Source organism: Somniosus microcephalus, chromosome 12, assembly GCF_052327205.1.
Source record: "Somniosus microcephalus isolate GS21.2 chromosome 12, FLI_Smic_1.0, whole genome shotgun sequence".
NCBI lineage: Eukaryota > Metazoa > Chordata > Chondrichthyes > Squaliformes > Somniosidae > Somniosus > Somniosus microcephalus.
In genome coordinates, this window is record NC_140998.1 from 77,392,252 (window position 1) to 77,410,871 (window position 18,620).

The following is an 18,620-nucleotide window of genomic DNA, read 5'->3' on the forward strand; positions in this document are numbered from 1 at the left end:
TCTCTCCTGGAGTTGTCCATCATTTCCATCCTGGGAATCATGGGCTCCAAGCTCTGCGCAAAGTCCCGTGCAATGTTGGAGCCGTGCTCCTCGACACTGACAAGAGGCTCTCTGACAGGCTTGCCATTGCACCTAGCATTTCCGTGTGCATGCCCATCACCCTTCTTCTGAAGTACACCCCATCGAGGTCTTCATCTTAGTCCTGTGCAGCAGAACTTGTGTGTGACCTTGCCCTCCGGGGAACTGGCACCCAAGCTACCCTTTCCCCCTGGCCTGGCTGCAGCCCACTCATGCCCGGTGACTGCCCGATGTGCAGATCCCGCCACTATACTACCCTCTAAAGAATGTGCAGTGCCATTTTCTGAGCGGGTGTCTGTGAGTGTCAAATGCAGTGCGGGTGTCTCTTCTTCTTCGTCTCCTCTGTCAGTTTGCTGATAATGATGAGGAACAGGCTGGGCTGGTGGCACTTCCTGGGTATCTGAAAGCAGAAAGGCACAAGGGTCAGGTAGTGGTCACTGGGGGCGGGGGGGGGGTGGGCAGGAAGCAAGATATCCATGCATACACCATCAGCATCTTGTAAGCGAGAAGAAATTGTGGGATGAGGGGGAAGTGGGATGGGAGAAGAAGGATTGGTATGACCATATCATCATCATCAGCAATGGTTTCAACTTCTCCAGAGGACATGGACTCTGTCACTGCCCCTCCAATAATTACAAGGACGGATTCCTCAAGGTCGATCAGAGTCTCAATCCTGGTTTGGCCACCTCCGGTCTGTTGTTGCTCACGTCTGTTCTGTGCCACCATTGCCTGCAAGAGAAAGGGAAGGGTGTGTCAGTGTGTTGTGCAATAAGTTTGGGTGATGTGCCTGCCATGGTTGAATAGCTATCAGTTTGTGCAAGGTGTGAGATGTGGGTGTGAGTATTGCAGCAGTGGTAAGTGTGTGAGGGTCAAGTGAAGCCATGATTGTGAGGTATGAGTGGTGATAGCTAGAGATTGTTGGTAGGTGATTGATGGGAGTGTGGTGCATTGAGCAGTGTGTGAGGCTTGTGGTGCACATGGTGGGATATGGCATTTGCTGAAGACTTCACTCTCGTTGACCAGCCGTGTGCAGTCATTAAATTTTTATTGGCACTGGATCCAGGTCCTTGAGACAACACTGGTGGCCGTGACGGATTAGAATGGTTACAGCACAGAAGCAGGCCATTCGGCCCGTCGAGCCCGTGCCGGCTCTCTGCAAGAGAGCTTCAGCTAGTCGCACTCCCCTGTCCTTTCCCCGTAGCCCTGCAAATTTTTTTCCTTCAGTTACTTACCCAATTCTCTTTTGAAAGCCACGATTGAGTCTGCCTCCACCACCCTTTCAGGCAGTGCATTCCAGATCCCAACCACTCACTGCGTAAAAAAGTTTTCCCTCATGTCGCCTTTGGTTCTTTTGCCAATCACCTTAAATCTGTGTCCTTTGGTTCTCAACCCTTCCGCCAATGGGAACAGTTTCTCTCTATCTACTCTGTCCAGACCCCTCATGATTTTGAACACCGCTATCAAATCTCCTCTCAATCTTCTCTGCTCCAAGGAGAACAACGCCAGCTTCTCCAGTCTATCAATGTAACTGAAGTCCCTCATCCCTGGAACCATTCTTGTAAATCTTTTCAACAGACTCTCTAAGGCCTTCACATCCTTCCTAAAGTGCGGTGCCCAGAATTGAACACAATACTCTAGTTGAGGCCGAACCAGTGTTTTATAAAGATTCATCATAACTTCCTTGTTTTTGTACTCTATGCCTCTATTTATGAAGCCCAGGATCCCGTATGCTTTTTTAACCGCTTTCTCAAACTGCCCTGCCACCTTCAACGATTTGTGTACATATACCCCCAGGTCTCTCTGTTCATGCACCCCCTTTAGGATTGTACTCTTTAGTTTATATTGCCTCTCATTCTTCCTACCAAAATGTATCACTTCACACTTTTTTGTGTTAAATTTCATCTGCCACGTGTCTGCCCATTCCACCAGCCAGTCTATGTCCCCTTGAAGTCTATCACTATCCTCCTCGCTGTTCACTATACTACTAAATTTTGAAATTGTGCCCTGTACACCCAAGTCCAAGTCATTAATATATATCAAGAAAAGCAGTGGTCCTAGTTCCGACCCCTGGGGAACACCACTGTATACCTTCATCCAGTCCAAAAAACAATCGTTCACCACTACTCTCTGTTTCCTGTCACTTAGCCAATTCCATATCCATGCTGCCACTGTCTTTTATTCCATGGGCTTCAACTTTGCTGGCAAGCCTATAATATGGCACTTTATCAAATGCCTTTTGGAAGTCCGTGTACACCACATCAACCCTCTCTGTTACCTCATCAAAAAACTCAATCAAGTTAGTTAAACACGATATTTCCCTTAATAAATCCGTGCAGGCTTTCCTTAAGTAATCCACACTTGTCCAAGTGACTGTATTTTTGTCCCTGATTACTGTTTCTAAAAGCTTCCCCACCACCAGGGTTAAACTGACTGGCCTGTAGTTGCTGGGTTTATCCTTACACCCTTTTTTGAACAAGGGTGCAACATTGGCAATAGTCCAGTACTCTGGCACCACCCCCATATCTGAAGAGGATTGGAAGATTATGGCCAGTACCTCCGCAATTTCCACCTTTACTTCCCTCAGCATCCTAGAATGCATCTCATCTGGTCCTGGTGACGTATCTACTTTAAGAACAGCCAGCCTTTCTAGTACCTCCTCTTTATCAATTTTTATCAAATCCAGTAACTCGTGTACCTCCTCTTTCACTATGGCTTTGGCAGCATCTTCTTCCTTGGTGAGGACAGATGCAAAGTACTCATTTAGTACCTCAGTCATGCCCTCTGCGTCCATGCGTAGGTCTCCTTTTTGGTTCCTAATCAGCCCCACCCCTCCTCTTACTACCTGTTTACTATTTATATGCCTATAGCAGACTTTTGGATCCCCTTTTATCTTAGCTGCCAATCTATTCTCATACTCTCTGGGGGAGAAATTCATTAGAGCCCCGTTTGGGGCGCTAACTTTTAAAAAATTCGGATTTGCGCTCCAGGAAGGAAATGGAGCACTAAATCAAGCACTCCACTTCCTCTTGGGGCACAACTGGCAGCAGGCGGGGCGGAGACTTCAGCAGCGCTGCACACTGCCCGTGTAGCACAGCCGCGTTCAAAGGCTCCTTCCCTCCCTTAAAGGGAAGGTCCATTGCTGCAGGCTCTGCAATATAAGTACCTACCTGGACCCCCAAGGCAGCCGCGATCCCACGTGATCAGTCCGGCACTCAATCGCGGGCAGGAACCCGCAAAAAAAACTGGAACAAGTAAGTTTTTTTTTACTTACCTCGGCCACCTCGCCTTTAATCATCGCCCCCGAAGCGGCCGGCCGCCTGGTGCACGCCTCCTGCAACTGTCGGTGCTTTTGACCGGCGCTGCTGCAGGGGACGGGAGTCGACTTCGGGTTCGGGGCGCTGTGCACGGCGATGACGTCACGATCTCCGGGCGAAGGAGATCGGGGCACAGCGCCAATACGCCGCTGCAAAACTCCCGGCGAATGCAGCGGGAGTTGATACCAGCGCCGCCCCCGGTCGCAAAGCCATTTGTGCCCTGTTAGCACCCCAGGGGGCGCTAACAGGAGGCGCAAAGGCACCCAATTCCGCCCCTCTCTTTGCCCTCTTAATTCCTTTCTCACTTCCCCTCTGAACTTTCTATATTCAGCCTGGTTCTCACTTGTATTCTCAACCTGACATCTGTCATACGCCCCCTTTTTCTGCTTCATCTTACTCTCTATCTCTCGTCACCCAGGGAGCTCTAGCTTTGATTGCCCGATCTTTCCCCGCCACAGGAATGTACCTCAACTGTATCCGAACCATCTCCTCTTTAAAGGCAGCCCATTGTTCGATTACAGTTTTGCCTACCAATCTTTGATTCCAATTTACCCGGGCCAGATCCATTCTCAACCCACTGAAATTGGCCTTCCTCCAATTAAGTATTTTTACTCTAGATTGTGCCCTGTCCTTTTGCATAGCTAATCTAAACCTTATGATACTATGATCATTGTTCCCTAAATGTTCCCCTACTGACACTTGCTCCACTTGACCCACCTCATTCCCCAGAACCAGATCCAGCAAAGCCTCCTTCCTCGTCGGGCTGGAAATGTATTGATTAAGAAAGTTCACCAGAACACACTTTAGACATTCTTCCCCTCTCTTCCCTTTACACTATTACTATCCCAATCTATATTAGGATAGTTGATGTCCCCATTTTCACTACTCTATAGTTCTTGATCCTCACTCTAATGTCCCTGCAAATTTGCTCCTCCATATCCTTCCCACGAGTTGGCAGCCTATAGAATACACCTAGTAATGTAATGGCACCTACACTGTTCATTAACTCTAACCAAATAGATTCTGTCCTTGACCCCTCCAGGACATTATCTCTCTCCAGCACTGTAACATTCTCCTTAATCAATACTGCCACCCCACCTCCTTTCTTTCCTTCTCTATCTTTCCTGAACACCTTATATCGAGGAATATTTAGTACACATTTGTGCAATCTCTTCCCATATCCTTCTGTTGATGAGCTTGGATGGCCTCTTGCCTATCTGTGGGTAAAGGACAGCCCGCCTTCGTTGGACCCCTCAGGACCAAAGCCTCCTGTGCAGCATCTGAAAATCGTCAGGCTTTCTCTTGGTAGTTGGGCCATTGTGTCTCCAGACTGACAATGAGGTGCTTCTGCAACAAAGCACCTCCTCTTTAAGAAGTGAACAGAGCCTAGGCCAAACTTTATTGGCCATTAGACTGCACCCGATATTGGCCACCCCATTGAATGCTAAGCCAATAATGTTAATGAGCAGACAGCACGAATTTTGCGTGCTGCCTGCACCACTTAGAAGAGGCGCAAGCAAATAGCGCTGGCCGGTGGCCCTGCCGTTTTCGGGCCTTATCAAATTTCTAGGCCGTGATCTCTGCTCCAGCCAAGAAATGGTCTAGCTCTTTTTTAAGGCATGCAGAGAGTCAGCATTAAACGCACAAGATAGCAACCTGTTTCATAGGTCTACAATCCTCTGATAAACGAACTGCACAACATCTAACCTAGCCCTATAATTGGCTAACTTGTATGCATGACCCTTTCCCCAATCTATCAAATTGAAGCCATGATGTGGAGATGCCGATGTTGGACTGGGGTGGACAAATGTAAGAAGTCACACAACACCAGGTTATAGTCCAACAGCTTTATTTGAAATCACAAGCTTTCGGAGCGCTGCTCCTTCGTCAGGTGAAGTGAAGAGATGCATATAGGCACAGCATATATAGTCAGAGAACACTGCCAGATGATTACAGGTAATCTTTCTAACTGCCCTTTATCACACCTCGGCAGAGAGATAATCACAGCAATCAAAGGTGTGAATGGTGTCCAAACAGGTCAGTCAGGAAAACATTACATCAAAGAACAATGAGGTGGGGTCACAAGGGGTCAAATGTTGCAGATGCTGGGGTCTGTATGCTGGTCAAGGACTTTTTCAGCAGTCAAGGACATTCAGCCTCCAATCTTCGTAAGCATTCTCCAAGGCGGCCTTTGAGACACACGACAACGCAAAATCGTCGAGCAGAAACTGATAGCCAAGTTCCGCACTCATGAGGACGGCCTCAACCGGGATCTTGGGTTCATGTCACGTTACATGTAACCCCACCTGACGTAGAGTCATCCAGACTCGAGTCGTCATTGGCTTGTTCTCTCTACACAGATGCGGCCGGACCTGCTGTGATTTCCAGCAAAAAAAAAATGTTTTTTATATTGTTTTTTGTCTGTTTTTTGTTTTTCATACAGACCCCAGCATCTGCAACATTTGACCCCTTGTGACCCCACCTCATTGTTCTTTGATGTAATGTTTTCCTGACTGACCTGTTTGGACACCATTCACACCTTTGATTGCTGTGATTATCTCTCTGCCGAGGTGTGATAAAGGGCAGTTAGAAAGATTACCTGTAATCATCTGGCAGTATTCTCTGACTATATAAGCTGTGTCTATATGCATCTCTTCACTTTACCTGACGAAGGAGCAGTGCTCCGAAAGCTTGTGATTTCAAATAAAGCTGTTGGACTATAACCTGGTGTTGTGTGACTTCTTACATTTGTCAAATTGAAATAATCTATCAATAGGTACACAATCTAGCCCTTTAACTATTTTATATATTTCTATCAAATCACCCCAAAGTCTTTGCATCTCTAAAGTGAGTAAATAAAGTAATTTAACCCTCCTCCTGAAACTTTCCCAAAGCTTTTATATTACCCACAATGAGAGGACCAAAAATGGGTGCAGTATTCTAAATGCGGTCTAACAAGGACAACATGGTGTGCAAAAGCATAATACTGCAGGTGCTGGAAGTCTGAAATAAAAACAGAAAATGCTGGAAATACTCAGCAGGTAAAGCAGCCTCTGTGGAGAGAGAAATGTTTCGGGTTGATGACCTTTCATCAGAACTGGAAAAAGTTAGAGATGTATCAGGTTCTAAGCAAGTGCAGAGGCAGGGAAAGGGGGAGAAGAGGAAAGAACAAAAGGGAAGGTCTGTGATAAGATGTGTGGGAGAAAACGTATTAAATATTAAGGCATGCTGGGATACTTGACCACTTTACTAATTGAACAAAGGACACTAAACTAGTTAAAACTAAAAGAACTGCTGACTGCCATAATGAAGTCAAGCTGACCTTTTGGCTTAGGACAGCTGGTGATAAAATGTGAACATGTTAATCTGTTTCTTGAGAACAATGGAACCTATGAAACCTTATGTTGAAATGTAATGTAAGCTAATCACCTGAAGTTGTTTACCTTGCTGTATAACTATGAGTGCTGTACATTAGTAATTTAGAGTGCTGGTGGGCAGTAGGGACTGCTGCAGACTCTCCATGATATCACGTAATAAATTCCTAAAGCGAACCTCGAAGTCTCCGTCTGATAATTAATTTCCTCGACAGAATTTGGCGTAGTCAGGCAGGATCCCTAACAACGGGATCTAAAAGAACTAAGAAGGTCTAAGTTGGGTATAGCGTCGACCTTGTATATCACTTGGCCCGCTTAGGCTCCAATTAGACAAAGGAAATTAAAAAAGGGACTCTCCTAAAAATAAAAGGAAAGTGCCCGGTGCCTCCCAGCTGAAAGGGGGAGAGCACCTAGCGCGTCCCAGCTGAAAGGGGGACGGCGCGCAGTTGCCTAGTTATCCGGCCGGTGACTCATGCTGAGCCAAGAAGCCCGTCAGGCTGAGGCAAGACTGCTGAGAAGAGAGAAAAGACTATGGCACCGAATTAAGTAGCTACAAAGAGAATAAAGGGTTGACTTCAGGATTCGCGGATGGAAAAACCGGTGAGCGCTCATTGTATTTTGTGTATATAAAATAACCCGCGGTTGTATAACCAGTAAGTTTAAAACTAAGTTACAGGAGTAAGGAGAAGATGGGAAATAACGGCAGTCGAGCGGATTCGTCCGAGCCTGCCAAGAAAGGAGCCCGAGGCAAGGTAGAACAGGAGGCTGCAAATGGTAAAATCAAGATATGTAAAAGAACGAATGACAGAATAAAAAAGCTCGTGCAACATCGAAAAAAGGTAGGAGATCCCATCGTTCCACCGGGTTCGCCAGCCGATACTGTAATAAAAGAAACATGAGACGATTGGTATGCGGTAACTTTTAGTAGTGATCTGTATGGATGGTCGGGTGGAGATTGGCCTTATGGGGGAAGTTTTAAAATACCTTTAATAAAAGAATGGGAAGAAATTACTAGAAATGAAGGAGGGGATCCTGAGTGGGACACCCCCTATATGTTATGGTGCTTTGCTAGGTGGATGGAAGTAGCAGAAAGACACCAACCCCCAAAGAAGAAGGGGAAACAGGAAGAGGCAGAGGCTAGTCAGAAAAAGGAAGAGGTGCTGCCTAAGGCTCCTGTTGTGGGAATGTATCCCCGAACCCCAGCGGGAGATCCGGTTGAGATGGGGGAAGAGTTAAATAATTTACTGATGATAGCGGCTGCTCTAAGACAGCAACCGGCACGATTTCCGGCGCCGCCTCCATACAATCCACCCCCACCTGCAGATGAACCCGTAATTGAACCTCCTCCTCCAGCAGAGGCACTCGGAGCAGGAGCTGCTGCACTGCCTGGTAGTAATGTACAGGACCTACCCTCACGTAACGGACCTACAACTAGGTCACAAACACAACCTGACACTACTACCCATCAACTTCCTCGAGTCATGATAGGAGAGGTGGCAGTGTTAAAACCATGGTCCCCAGCGGAAGCTAGAGCTATGATAGCCGAGGCACCAGACCCCTTAAAGAAGCCCACTGCCTTTCATAATTGGCTAGAACAAATATGTACCATTTACAGCCCTCTTCCTGGGGATGTGCTAATGCTGCTAAAATGTGCGTATGGGTCCTCATGGTCGACCCTAAGGGACGGATTTGCTGTTCCCCCGGGAGAAAATGGAGATTGGCGACAAGATGATGTACAACTGGACCAGGGAAATGAGTCTTTTGCTCACTGGTTAGAACATAGAGGTAAAGAGGCTATAATGAGAGGAGCCAAGAAGCATAGTGACATAGGAGAAGTTACTCGATGTCTGCAAAGAAAGGAGGAGACAATTCCTGATTTTGTAGCTCGATTTAAAAGCAAGTGGGAGGAACATGCGGGAGTTCCGTTAGCAGACAATGGACCTTTGGCAGTACAAACACTGCTAAACTGCATGTTACCCTTTCAAGCTCAAACCTTTAAAATGATTAATCTAAATTGGCAGACTCAGCCCTGGGTGGACATAGTTACTGCTCTGGTAAATATGGATAGGGAAGGACTCTTTACTCAGTCGAAAGAGCAAAAGCCAAAAACAGCGGGGCAATATTTCCAACAGAATAGAAGAGGATTTGCAGGAAGAGGAGGTTATGGTAGAGGCAGAGGAAGGGGAAGAGGACAATGGCAAATGAGAGATAGATCACAGGATGAATGTAGGAACTGTGGGAAAAGAGGACATTGGGCTAGAGATTGCCGATGCCCCCCAAGGCCACAGCAGGGATACGCCCAACAAGGAGGGTATCCAGCTCCAGGGGCAGAAGGAACTTCCTTTTCTTTCAGTAACCCTAATCCATCCACATAGGGGTGCCACGGAGAAGTGGTGGTACAGGCGGCTGTGATCAGATTGTCCAAATCCATGAGAGAACAGCCTATGGCTACAGTTAAAATAGGAAATAGCCATTTGGACCTTCTGGTCGATACCGGTGCAACAATGTCCTCTGTACCCCCCTCCGTGGGTATACCCGCCAGTCAATTTAACGTTGTAAGCATGGGAGTAGCCGGTATCCCTATGTTAGAACCCCTCTCCAAACCTACCGAAATTCAAGTGCACGGGCAATCCGTCACAGACACCCTCATAATTTCTCAGACCGCCCCTCTCCCTATGTTGGGAAGACAGGCTTTATGTAAATTGGGAGCAGTTATATACTGCACTCGAGACGGCATGTTCATGGAACTGCCTCAAATACAAACTCATCAGCTAATGAATTTAATGATAGAGGAAAAGCAAGTAGAAGGAGCCCCCATTTTGTACCGCTGGCAGCTGAATAGCAATCCTTATGGCCAATTGGTAAAAAATGTATACCAAGCCTTGCAGGAATTGGAAGATCCTCAGGGGCAGTATTTACAATATCTAATTGAAACCAGTAGAGAAAAGAAACGGACCCATTGTACGGCATGGTACACGCATAAAGAAACACCCAATTATCAAGAATTGGTTTGCTCATACCTAAACCAGCCAGAATTGCTGCAGATTTCACCTTATTTATTCTTTGGAGATAAAGGCCTGGGAATGTTGGTTCACCTTACACACGAACAAAAAGAAAGATTTAGGATGCATCACACATCCGAACCCCACCTGACTATAGCAGTCAGAGCCCCAGCTAAGGCGAAGGAAGTGGGGGAGATGATAAAAAGAATACAACACCACAAGCCAGTCTATTCCATCACGTTGCCAATTCAAGCTGGAAAGGTGGAGATAGAATTCTTTAATGAAACAGAGGGAAAAATTCGCTGGTTAAGAAAAGAATGGGATACTATTTTTGAAAGACAGCAGCCCCCTAAGGAAAATCCGCAATTGTTACCATGGGCATTGACTAAAGTACCTTCTGAATTATGGGCAAAGCACAAGAATCATGTGGAAAAGGTGCATTCGGCACCTGAACATAGGGTCCAGCTACAGAAGAATGCTGTTTTGCCCTGTCTAAAGCAGTACCGCCTGGCCCCAGAGGCCGAGGAAGGAATAGAAGCGGTAATACATTCTTTACTGCAGCAAGGGGTTTTAGTCAAAACACAGAGCCCCTGCAATACTCCTATTTTGCCCATCCTGTAAGTAGGAAGACCAAATGACTGGCGTTTTGTGCAAGATCTCCGGGCGATCAATAAAATAGTCATTCCCATTGCTCCCTTGGTGCCAGATACCAACACACAAGGCCTGTAGCATATTACTCTGTAGCCTTACCAGCCGTAGTGAGAGGCATGCCAACCTGCTTACGAGCCGTTGCTGCAACCGCCACAATAGTGGAAAAATCCATCCCTATTGTGCTTGATCACCCTTGTGTGGTAATTGTTCCCCATGCAGTGCTGCTATTATTAAATTCGGCAGCTACTCAGCACTTTACGGCGGCAAAAAGGACTGGGTATGAGATAATCCTCGTCACACTCTAATTATACCTACCAGCGATCATCAGCTGTCAACCCGGCGACCTTTGTGCCAATACCAACAGAACATCCAGGTGAACCAGAACACGACTGCTTGTTAACTGTTGAAGCCACCACTACACCCAGGCCAGATTTGCTAAGTGATCCTATTGATAATCCTGACTTGATCCTCTTCACGGATGGTTCTTCGCATCGACCCAGTGATGATCAACTATTAGCAGGTTATGCGGTGGTGACTCCTCATGAATTATTGGAAGCTTATGCGTTGCCACCTGGCACATCTGCACAAGCAGCTGAAATATATGCATTAATTAACCAGAGCCTGTATTTTGGCTAAAGATCAAAGCGTCAATATCTATACTGACTCCCGTTATGCATTTGGGGTAGTGCATGATTTTGGACAATTATGGAAAAACAGAGGTTTTATTACATCCTCAGGAAAATCTATTAAGCATGCGCAAATGGTGTTAAATTTGTTGGAGGCTATTCAGTTGCCAAGTAAAATTGCAGTACTAAAATGTGAGGCCCACACCATGGCAGGTGATGAAGTCTCGTGTGGAAATAGGTTTGCTGATAGTGCGGCTAAAGAGGTCGCACTGAGGCAGGCCCCACAGCTTCAAGCCGCCAAAAATACCGTTAGTAACTTTCCTCCAGAACTTCCTAGTAGCATTGATGCTGATCTACTACGACAGGCCCAAAGTCAGGCAACAGTCCAAGAAAAACGTACTTGGAGTAAGGCAGGTTGCTATCAAGATCATGATATATGGATGCATCCTGATGGCCGAGTGGTTTGCCCACGAAGCTTGTTTTTGCCCCTGTCTCGCCTGGCACATGGACAGGCTCACATGGGCAAAGGAGGGATGGCACATGCATTGTCCCAACAATGGTATGCACCAGGAATAACGGTAACAATTGAAAAAGTTGCCAGAACGTGTTTAGTATGTCAGTAGAACAATAGAGGGAAATCGCCCGCAAATTTTGATCACCTACCCCAACCAGAGCTGCCCTTTGAGAATCTACAGATAGATTTTGTACATATGCCCGCAGTAAAAGGATTTACATACTGGTAATAGTAGATATGTTCTCCAGATGGGTAGAGGCATACCCCACTAGGAGGGATGATGCCAGAACAGTAGTAAGCATTCTGCTAAAAGAAATAATACCTAGATTTGGAATACCAATGGGAATAAACAGTGACAGAGGAACTCATTTCACCAGCAAACTGATAAAAAACTTAACTGAAGCCCTTGGATTTCAATGGAAATTGCACATACCTTACCAGCCACAATCCTCAGGAATAGTGGAAAGAGTGAATGGGGAAATCAAGGCCGCCCTAACCAAAGTATGCCAGCAAAATGGGTTGCAATGGTCGGATGCCGTGCCAGTAGTAATGTATGCCCTGAGAAATCAGAAAAATAGAAACACAGGTCTGACACCACATGAGATCTTGATGGGCCGGCCTATGACAACAGGCACACGCCCACCCATGACTCCAGAGAAGGTGGCATTAATTTGGAATGATGAAAAATCATTAAAATATGCTCAGGCCATGTGTGAAACAGCAGGAAGAATACATGAGAAAGTGAGACAGGCCCAGACGCGCCCCACAGAAGGAAACATGCACCCCTTTAAACCCGGAGATCAAGTTTATGTGAAAGCGCTAAATAAAGAATCTTTTTCTCCTAGGTGGAAAGGACCATATTTGGTGCTGCTTACAACTCGAACAGCTCTCAAATTGAAAGAAAAACCTGATTGGGTACACGCTACAAGGTGCAAGTTGCATCATCCGGAGGAAACACATCCGGTGGAGTATAAACATACTGCACCAGACACCACTTCAGAAACGGGAAAAGATCCGTGCCCACCATAATTTGGCACTCCATTGAAGGACTGATTACTTTCGGATTGCTATATATGTTTATATTTAATGCTGTATAACAATAATTAGGATAATTTAAAGATTTCTAGGATAAATCAGGAAATATGTTAAACCAGATAATAATAATCGGCCTATGTGTAATAAGGACAGCCGCCTGGACCATCCTGCCTACTGAAAAAACAGAATGGGCAGGCCAGTTAGGATGGAAGGCGAGAGACAGTAACCAATCGCAGGAAACTTACACTTGTAACAATGGCACCATTTGTGTAATTGCTAATTGGATGATTAATTGCGAAGCCTGTGGGATGTTCGAAATGAAATCTGGGATGGATAAAATAGTATTTAGCCAAGGATCTAATATAACTCTAAGTATAAAATGGGAAAAAGGAGTGAACATAAGTTGTAGGATAGAGAATGACACTGACATACTAAACAATTATACTAAATTATGGAAATGGTATAAAAATGACACAAGAACCGGAGACATGGAACAACCGATATATTTGAAAGACGGTCAGGCGTACGGATGCGTGAATGCAACTCTTATAGAAGGAAGACCTCACTGGTATGGGGAAACATTCTTTGCAAAGAAAACGAAACAGATAGAAAGTCCTATGGACCATTTGCAAAGATTCCATTCTACCTGTACCCCGGTCTTGATCTCCCCATATACTCTAAATTTGACAGTACAGATACAATATGAGGATAAAAAAGATACTGGATGTAATATTACTACTATACAAGCCAAATTGAATAAGAGAGTTAGGATCGGGAGAAGGAACTTAGCAACGGAGTAGGAACTGGTATGGGAGCCCTTAATGCAATAGATATTGAAACATTGCAGAATAAAATACAGCAAGCAGGAGGGCTGACAGGAGATGCTATAAAATTAAGAAATGCTTGGGACAATGGACTGACAGCAGCGATGTTAACACAGTGGATATCAGATACAATGAGTTGGAAGCAAGTAAATAAGGTAGAAAAGGAACAAGAGAATGTTGCAAAGGGACAAGAGAAAGTCAATAATCATACTCAATGTATGTTTAAAGAAATTACCAAGTAGTCACTGAGGGCTGAGCTAGAGCGAATCGCTATGTCAGGACATGCTCCTAGTTGGATGAGAATTTTCAGATTTGAAGGAAATAATCTAGAAGTAAAACCTGATCGAAGATATACTAAATGTGACCTTAAGGGATGTAATTTTACAATGAAAGTGGTAAATGTGACAAAAGCCAAAACCTGGTGTCAGTTCTTGGTATTGCCCCAACTGTTTGGAGAAAACTTTTGGTATCCCGAATTTCATGGTAAATGGATAGATCAGGGGAATAAGACCCACGATGCCTCGGATTGCCAAGATTGGCCGTTTGGAAAAGTATGCCCATTGCATACCCCTATATATGAACCTTGCTCATTGCAACATAGTAGAGGTACATGTATTTGGAATTTGAAACCTTGTAATGATACTACCTTGCATGAGATAGGCCAGAACTATCTGTGTATTAGCAGTGCCTGGCCTATATATGTAGACGGGATTTTGAAAAGGCCCCCTTTAAACACTTGCATAAAAGATGTTTATACTGTGTTTGACCCACATACCAACAAGACATATCAGTTGGGAAAATGGGCTACGGTAATGCAAAGAAGAACTGTATTGGGGATAGAAAATGCCCCCGCTACAGTTAATTTGGCTAATCTGACGAAATTTTTGAAAAACAATGAAAAGATAGCAGAAGCCTTAGCGAAAAGAGGAAGAGATCTGCACCATTTAAAAGCAGTGATGGATTATGATGAGCAAGGTTTGATTCAAATAGCTACGCAAATAACAGATTTGATGGTACACCACTGGTGGGATGTGTTTAACGGATGGTCACCTAAAGCATCCGCAGTGCTGGAATTGTTTGTTCACCCGATGGTTATATTTTGTGTAGTGACAGGAGTTTTATTTATATTAATTTGTATAATGTGGATAAGAGTGAGATATCTGTTAGCGCAAACAGTAGAATCAGTAGCATCTGTAAAAAGAGCTACGAAAGTACTAGAGAGAACGGAAAGCAAAAGAGCAAACCAGGATGACTATGATGAAGAAGATTGTCTAAAAATGCGTCCCTTCCCAAAGGGATATTATCCTCCCTATGAAAACGAACTGAATACAATGCCGTAAAGCAGTGTTGATCAGTAAAGATCAACAAGGAGGGAATTGTGGGAGAAAACGTATTAAACATTAAGGCATGCTGGGATACTTGACCACTTTACTAATTGAACAAAGGACACTAAACTAGTTAAAACTAAAAGAACTGCTGACTGCCATAATGAAGTCAAGCTGACCTTTTGGCTTAGGACAGCTGGTGATAAAATGTGAACATGTTAATCTGTTTCTTGAGAACAATGGAACCTATGAAACCTTATGTTGAAATGTAATGTAAGCTAATCACCTGAAGTTGTTTACCTTGCTGTATAACTATGAGTGCTGTACATTAGTAATTTAGAGTGCTGGTGGGCAGTAGGGACTGCTGCAGACTCTCCGTGATATCACGTAATAAATTCCTAAAGCGAACCTCGAAGTCTCCGTCTGATAATTAATTTCGACAGGATGGAAGGCAGGAGAGATTAAATGACAAAAGGGATGATGATGCGAGGCAAAAGGAAATGGTAATGGGACAAGTAAAGAAACAAAAGTTGGGTCTAGAGGAGGTGCAAATGGGAATAACAGAATCATCAACAGCTGCCGTCCAAAAAAAGGGGGCAGAGGTTATGATCTGAAATTGCTGAACTCAATGTTGAGTCCAGAAGGCATAAAGTGCCTAATAGAAAGATGAGGTGCTGTTCCTCGAGCTTTACAGCACAAAACACAAGGGGGAGGGAGAGAACCGGAAGTGGTCCTCCACAGATCTCACAGTTAGTTGACAGCGGCAGAGGAAGCGCTGAAGTGGCATCTCGGCGTCCCTGCCCCTCCCAGCTGCCTGGTGACAGAATTAAATATCATCGACCCACATGTCATACAACACTCAGTCATGTTGACTTGATTTCAGCAACGAGTGAAATACAATCACTTTGATAATGCTAAGTTGCAACATTCTTAGCTTGCCAGTACTAATTCATATCTTTTCTCTCCACCACAGCCTTCACATATACAGCAGCAATCGGTGGACCTTCCAGACGAAGAAACCTCAGAGGAGCTGATTCTTTCTGAGTGTGCACCATCACAGGACTCATGCTTACCATGCACCAGTGCAGAAACTCGCACTTAGGTGGGTCCAGTTAGGCAGATAGTTGGGTTTTCACCTGGTGACTCACGGTTCACAAGTGAGCTAGAGCAGCCAGTGGTGGCAGGGACAGCTGTGGAGAGTCCGCATCGGAGGGCGCAGCCCTCTGCAAGCACTGCTCAGCTGGACACAGATGCTGTACCCCAGGGGCCGTCGATGAAAATGATAATCATTGAGGGGCAGTAGAAAATCTGTGACCTACTGACACACCTTCCACGCCCACTGTCCATGAATGCAGAGAGAATGGAGTAGTCCACCTCAAGCATGAGTGGGTTGATGTTGCAGGACATTGTGAGGACGTCTTCTTCCATGGATAGAGTGGCCAACTCCATGGAACATCAATCATAGCAATCAAATGAGCCCATGCAGGCCTTGACCACGACCGTGCAGACTCTGGATGTCAATGTGTCTGGTGCTTTAAATAGGTTGACAGATACCTTAGCCTTGGCCTTACAGCATGTCACTGATCTGCACCAAGCTGCTGTCCAGCACAGTGGTAGGACTGAAGTGCAGCTGGCTCATGAGAGGGATGATGGTGAAAGGGGACATGGAAGTGGGAACTCCACGCAAAGCACCCCCACTTCTCCCTCGTTCACCACCTCCCCCATCCCCAGCCAGTACCCAACATGTTGCCTCCTCTCCCGATAGCCGAGTCTGCTCCTGCACAGTCTTTGGCAGAATCCTCACAGGCTCCAACACCCAGAGGTTGTCGGCCAAGAGCACCTCAGCAGTCAGAGCAGGGATCTGAGCAGAAGCCACATGGGTTGCACCACGTAGGAGTAGGAAAAGTAAGAGTAAAGCTTTGAAGTTGCACAATAGAATGCACATGGGTGTATGAGAAAATATTATGCTGTTGAGTTTCTGTTCTTTCGTAGAACCACATAAAAGTGGCCACCAGGTACAGCAGGGAGCAGGTCTTCTTCTAGGAGGCTGCAAATGTCTGCCACCACCTGACGCGACAACCTCGGCCTCCAGAAACACTGCTTTTCTGACAGGTTGAGGAAACTAAACCTCTGCCTGTACACCCTGTTACGCAGGTTGTGCCACCTGTGAGCTGAACCCCTCTTCTGCTTCCCTCTCTGCTCACCACCTGTAGGTTTCTCCACAGCAGGCTGTTGTTGATGCTACTCCCCTCTCTGCTCACTACTTGTAGGTCTCTCTACAGCAGGCTGTTGTTGCTGCTGATGGTCATCTTGTTCCTCATCCGAGGTCCAATCTAAGGCAGCCAAGGCACCACCCATCCTGATCTGAGTCTCAATACCTCTAAAGTGCAGAAATTAACCTCTCACCATAACAAACCCTTTCCCAGTGATAGGTAAGAACATAAGAACATAAGTAATAGGAGTTGGAGTCGGCCATTTGGCCCTTCGAGCCTGCTCCGCCATCCAATAAGATCATGGCTGATCTTCTACCTCAGCTCCACCTTCCTGCACTATCCCCATATCCCTTAATTCCCTTAGTTCCCAAAAGTTTAGCGACCTCTGTCTTGAATATACTGAGCATCCACAGCTTTCTGGGGTAGAGAATTCCAAAGATTCACAACCCTTTGAGTGAAGAAATTTCTCCTCATCTCAGTCCTAAGTGGCCGACCCCTTATTCTGAGACTGTGACCACTGGTTCTAGATTCCCTAGCCAGGGGAAACATTTTCCCAGCATTAACCCTGTCAAGCCCCTTAAGAACTTTATATTTTTCAATTAGATCACCTCTTATTCTTCTAAATTCTAGGGAATATAGGCCTAGTCTACTTAATCTCTCCTCAAAGGGCAATCCCCTCATCCCAGGAACCAGTCTAGTGAACCTTCGTTGCACTCTCTCCATGGCAAGAACATCCTTCCTCAGATAAGGCGACCAAAACTGCACACAATACTCAAGGTATGGTCTCACGTTTTTGTTTTTCCTACCAAAGTGGGTAACTTCACACTTCCCCACATTGTATTCCATTTGCCATGTTCTTGCCCACTCAGTCAACCTGTCTATATCTCTCTGCAGCCTCTTTGCCTCCTCCTCACAGATTACTTTCCCACCTAACTTTGTATCATCAGCAAACTTGGATACGTTGCACTCAGTCTCTTCATCTATGTCATGAATATAGATTGTAAATAGCTAAGGCTCAAGCACTGATCCTTGCGGTACCCTGCTGGTTACAGCCTGCTAAGCCGAAAAAGTCCCGTTTATTCCTACTCTCTGCTTTCTGTCCATTAACCAATCCTCAATCCATGCTAATATATTACCCCCAACCCATGAGTCCTAATTTTGTGTGGATCCTTATCGAATGCTTTTAGAAAATCCGAATACACTACATCCACTGGTTCCCCCTTATCCATCCTACTAATTACATATTCAAAAAACTCTAACAGATTTGTCATACACGATTTCCCTTTCATAAAAACATGTTCACTCTGCTTAATCATATTACGATTTCCTAAGTGCCCTGTTACCACGTCCCTAATAATATTCTAGCATTTTGTCTACTACTGATGTCAGGCTAACTGGCCTATAGCTTCCCGTTTTTTCTCTTCCTCCTTTCTTAAATAGCAGGGTTATGTTTGCTACCTTCCAATCCTTGGGGACTGTTCTAGAATCTAGGGAATTCTGGAAGATTAATATCAATGCACCTGTGAGCACTGAGTATTTGCTGCTGTATTTGCCTGACTTTTAACGAGCCCCATGAATTGCCATTCTGTTCTCGCCTTGGTTTCAATGGCGGCTTTCAGGAAGCCCGGGAAACTTGTGGATGCATTTTCGGCCACTTTAACCCT

At 45.4% G+C, this 18,620-nt stretch overlaps 1 protein-coding gene, 1 long non-coding RNA gene and 1 pseudogene across 2 annotated transcripts in view; 2 read left to right on the top strand and 1 right to left on the bottom strand.

The window, feature by feature from the left end:
* LOC147109330 (uncharacterized) overlaps window positions 1-18,620 on the bottom strand; it is a 72,544-nt gene that overhangs the window by 50,863 nt on the left and 3,061 nt on the right. The window lies entirely within an intron of this gene.
* Window positions 7,456-12,408, top strand: LOC147109331 (uncharacterized; annotated as a pseudogene).
* LOC147109332 (uncharacterized) lies at window positions 13,656-15,161 on the top strand. Its single transcript, XM_086003170.1, has one exon. It carries the CDS (start codon window positions 13,691-13,693, stop codon window positions 14,756-14,758), a length of 1,068 nt encoding a protein of 355 aa, XP_085859296.1. The 5' UTR covers window positions 13,656-13,690; the 3' UTR covers window positions 14,759-15,161.

What these genes read in the sequence shown, in the direction of transcription:
- LOC147109332 (XM_086003170.1), top strand. Translation starts at nt 13,691, where the DNA reads ATGTCAGGACATGCTCCTAGTTGGATGAGAATTTTCAGATTTGAAGGA.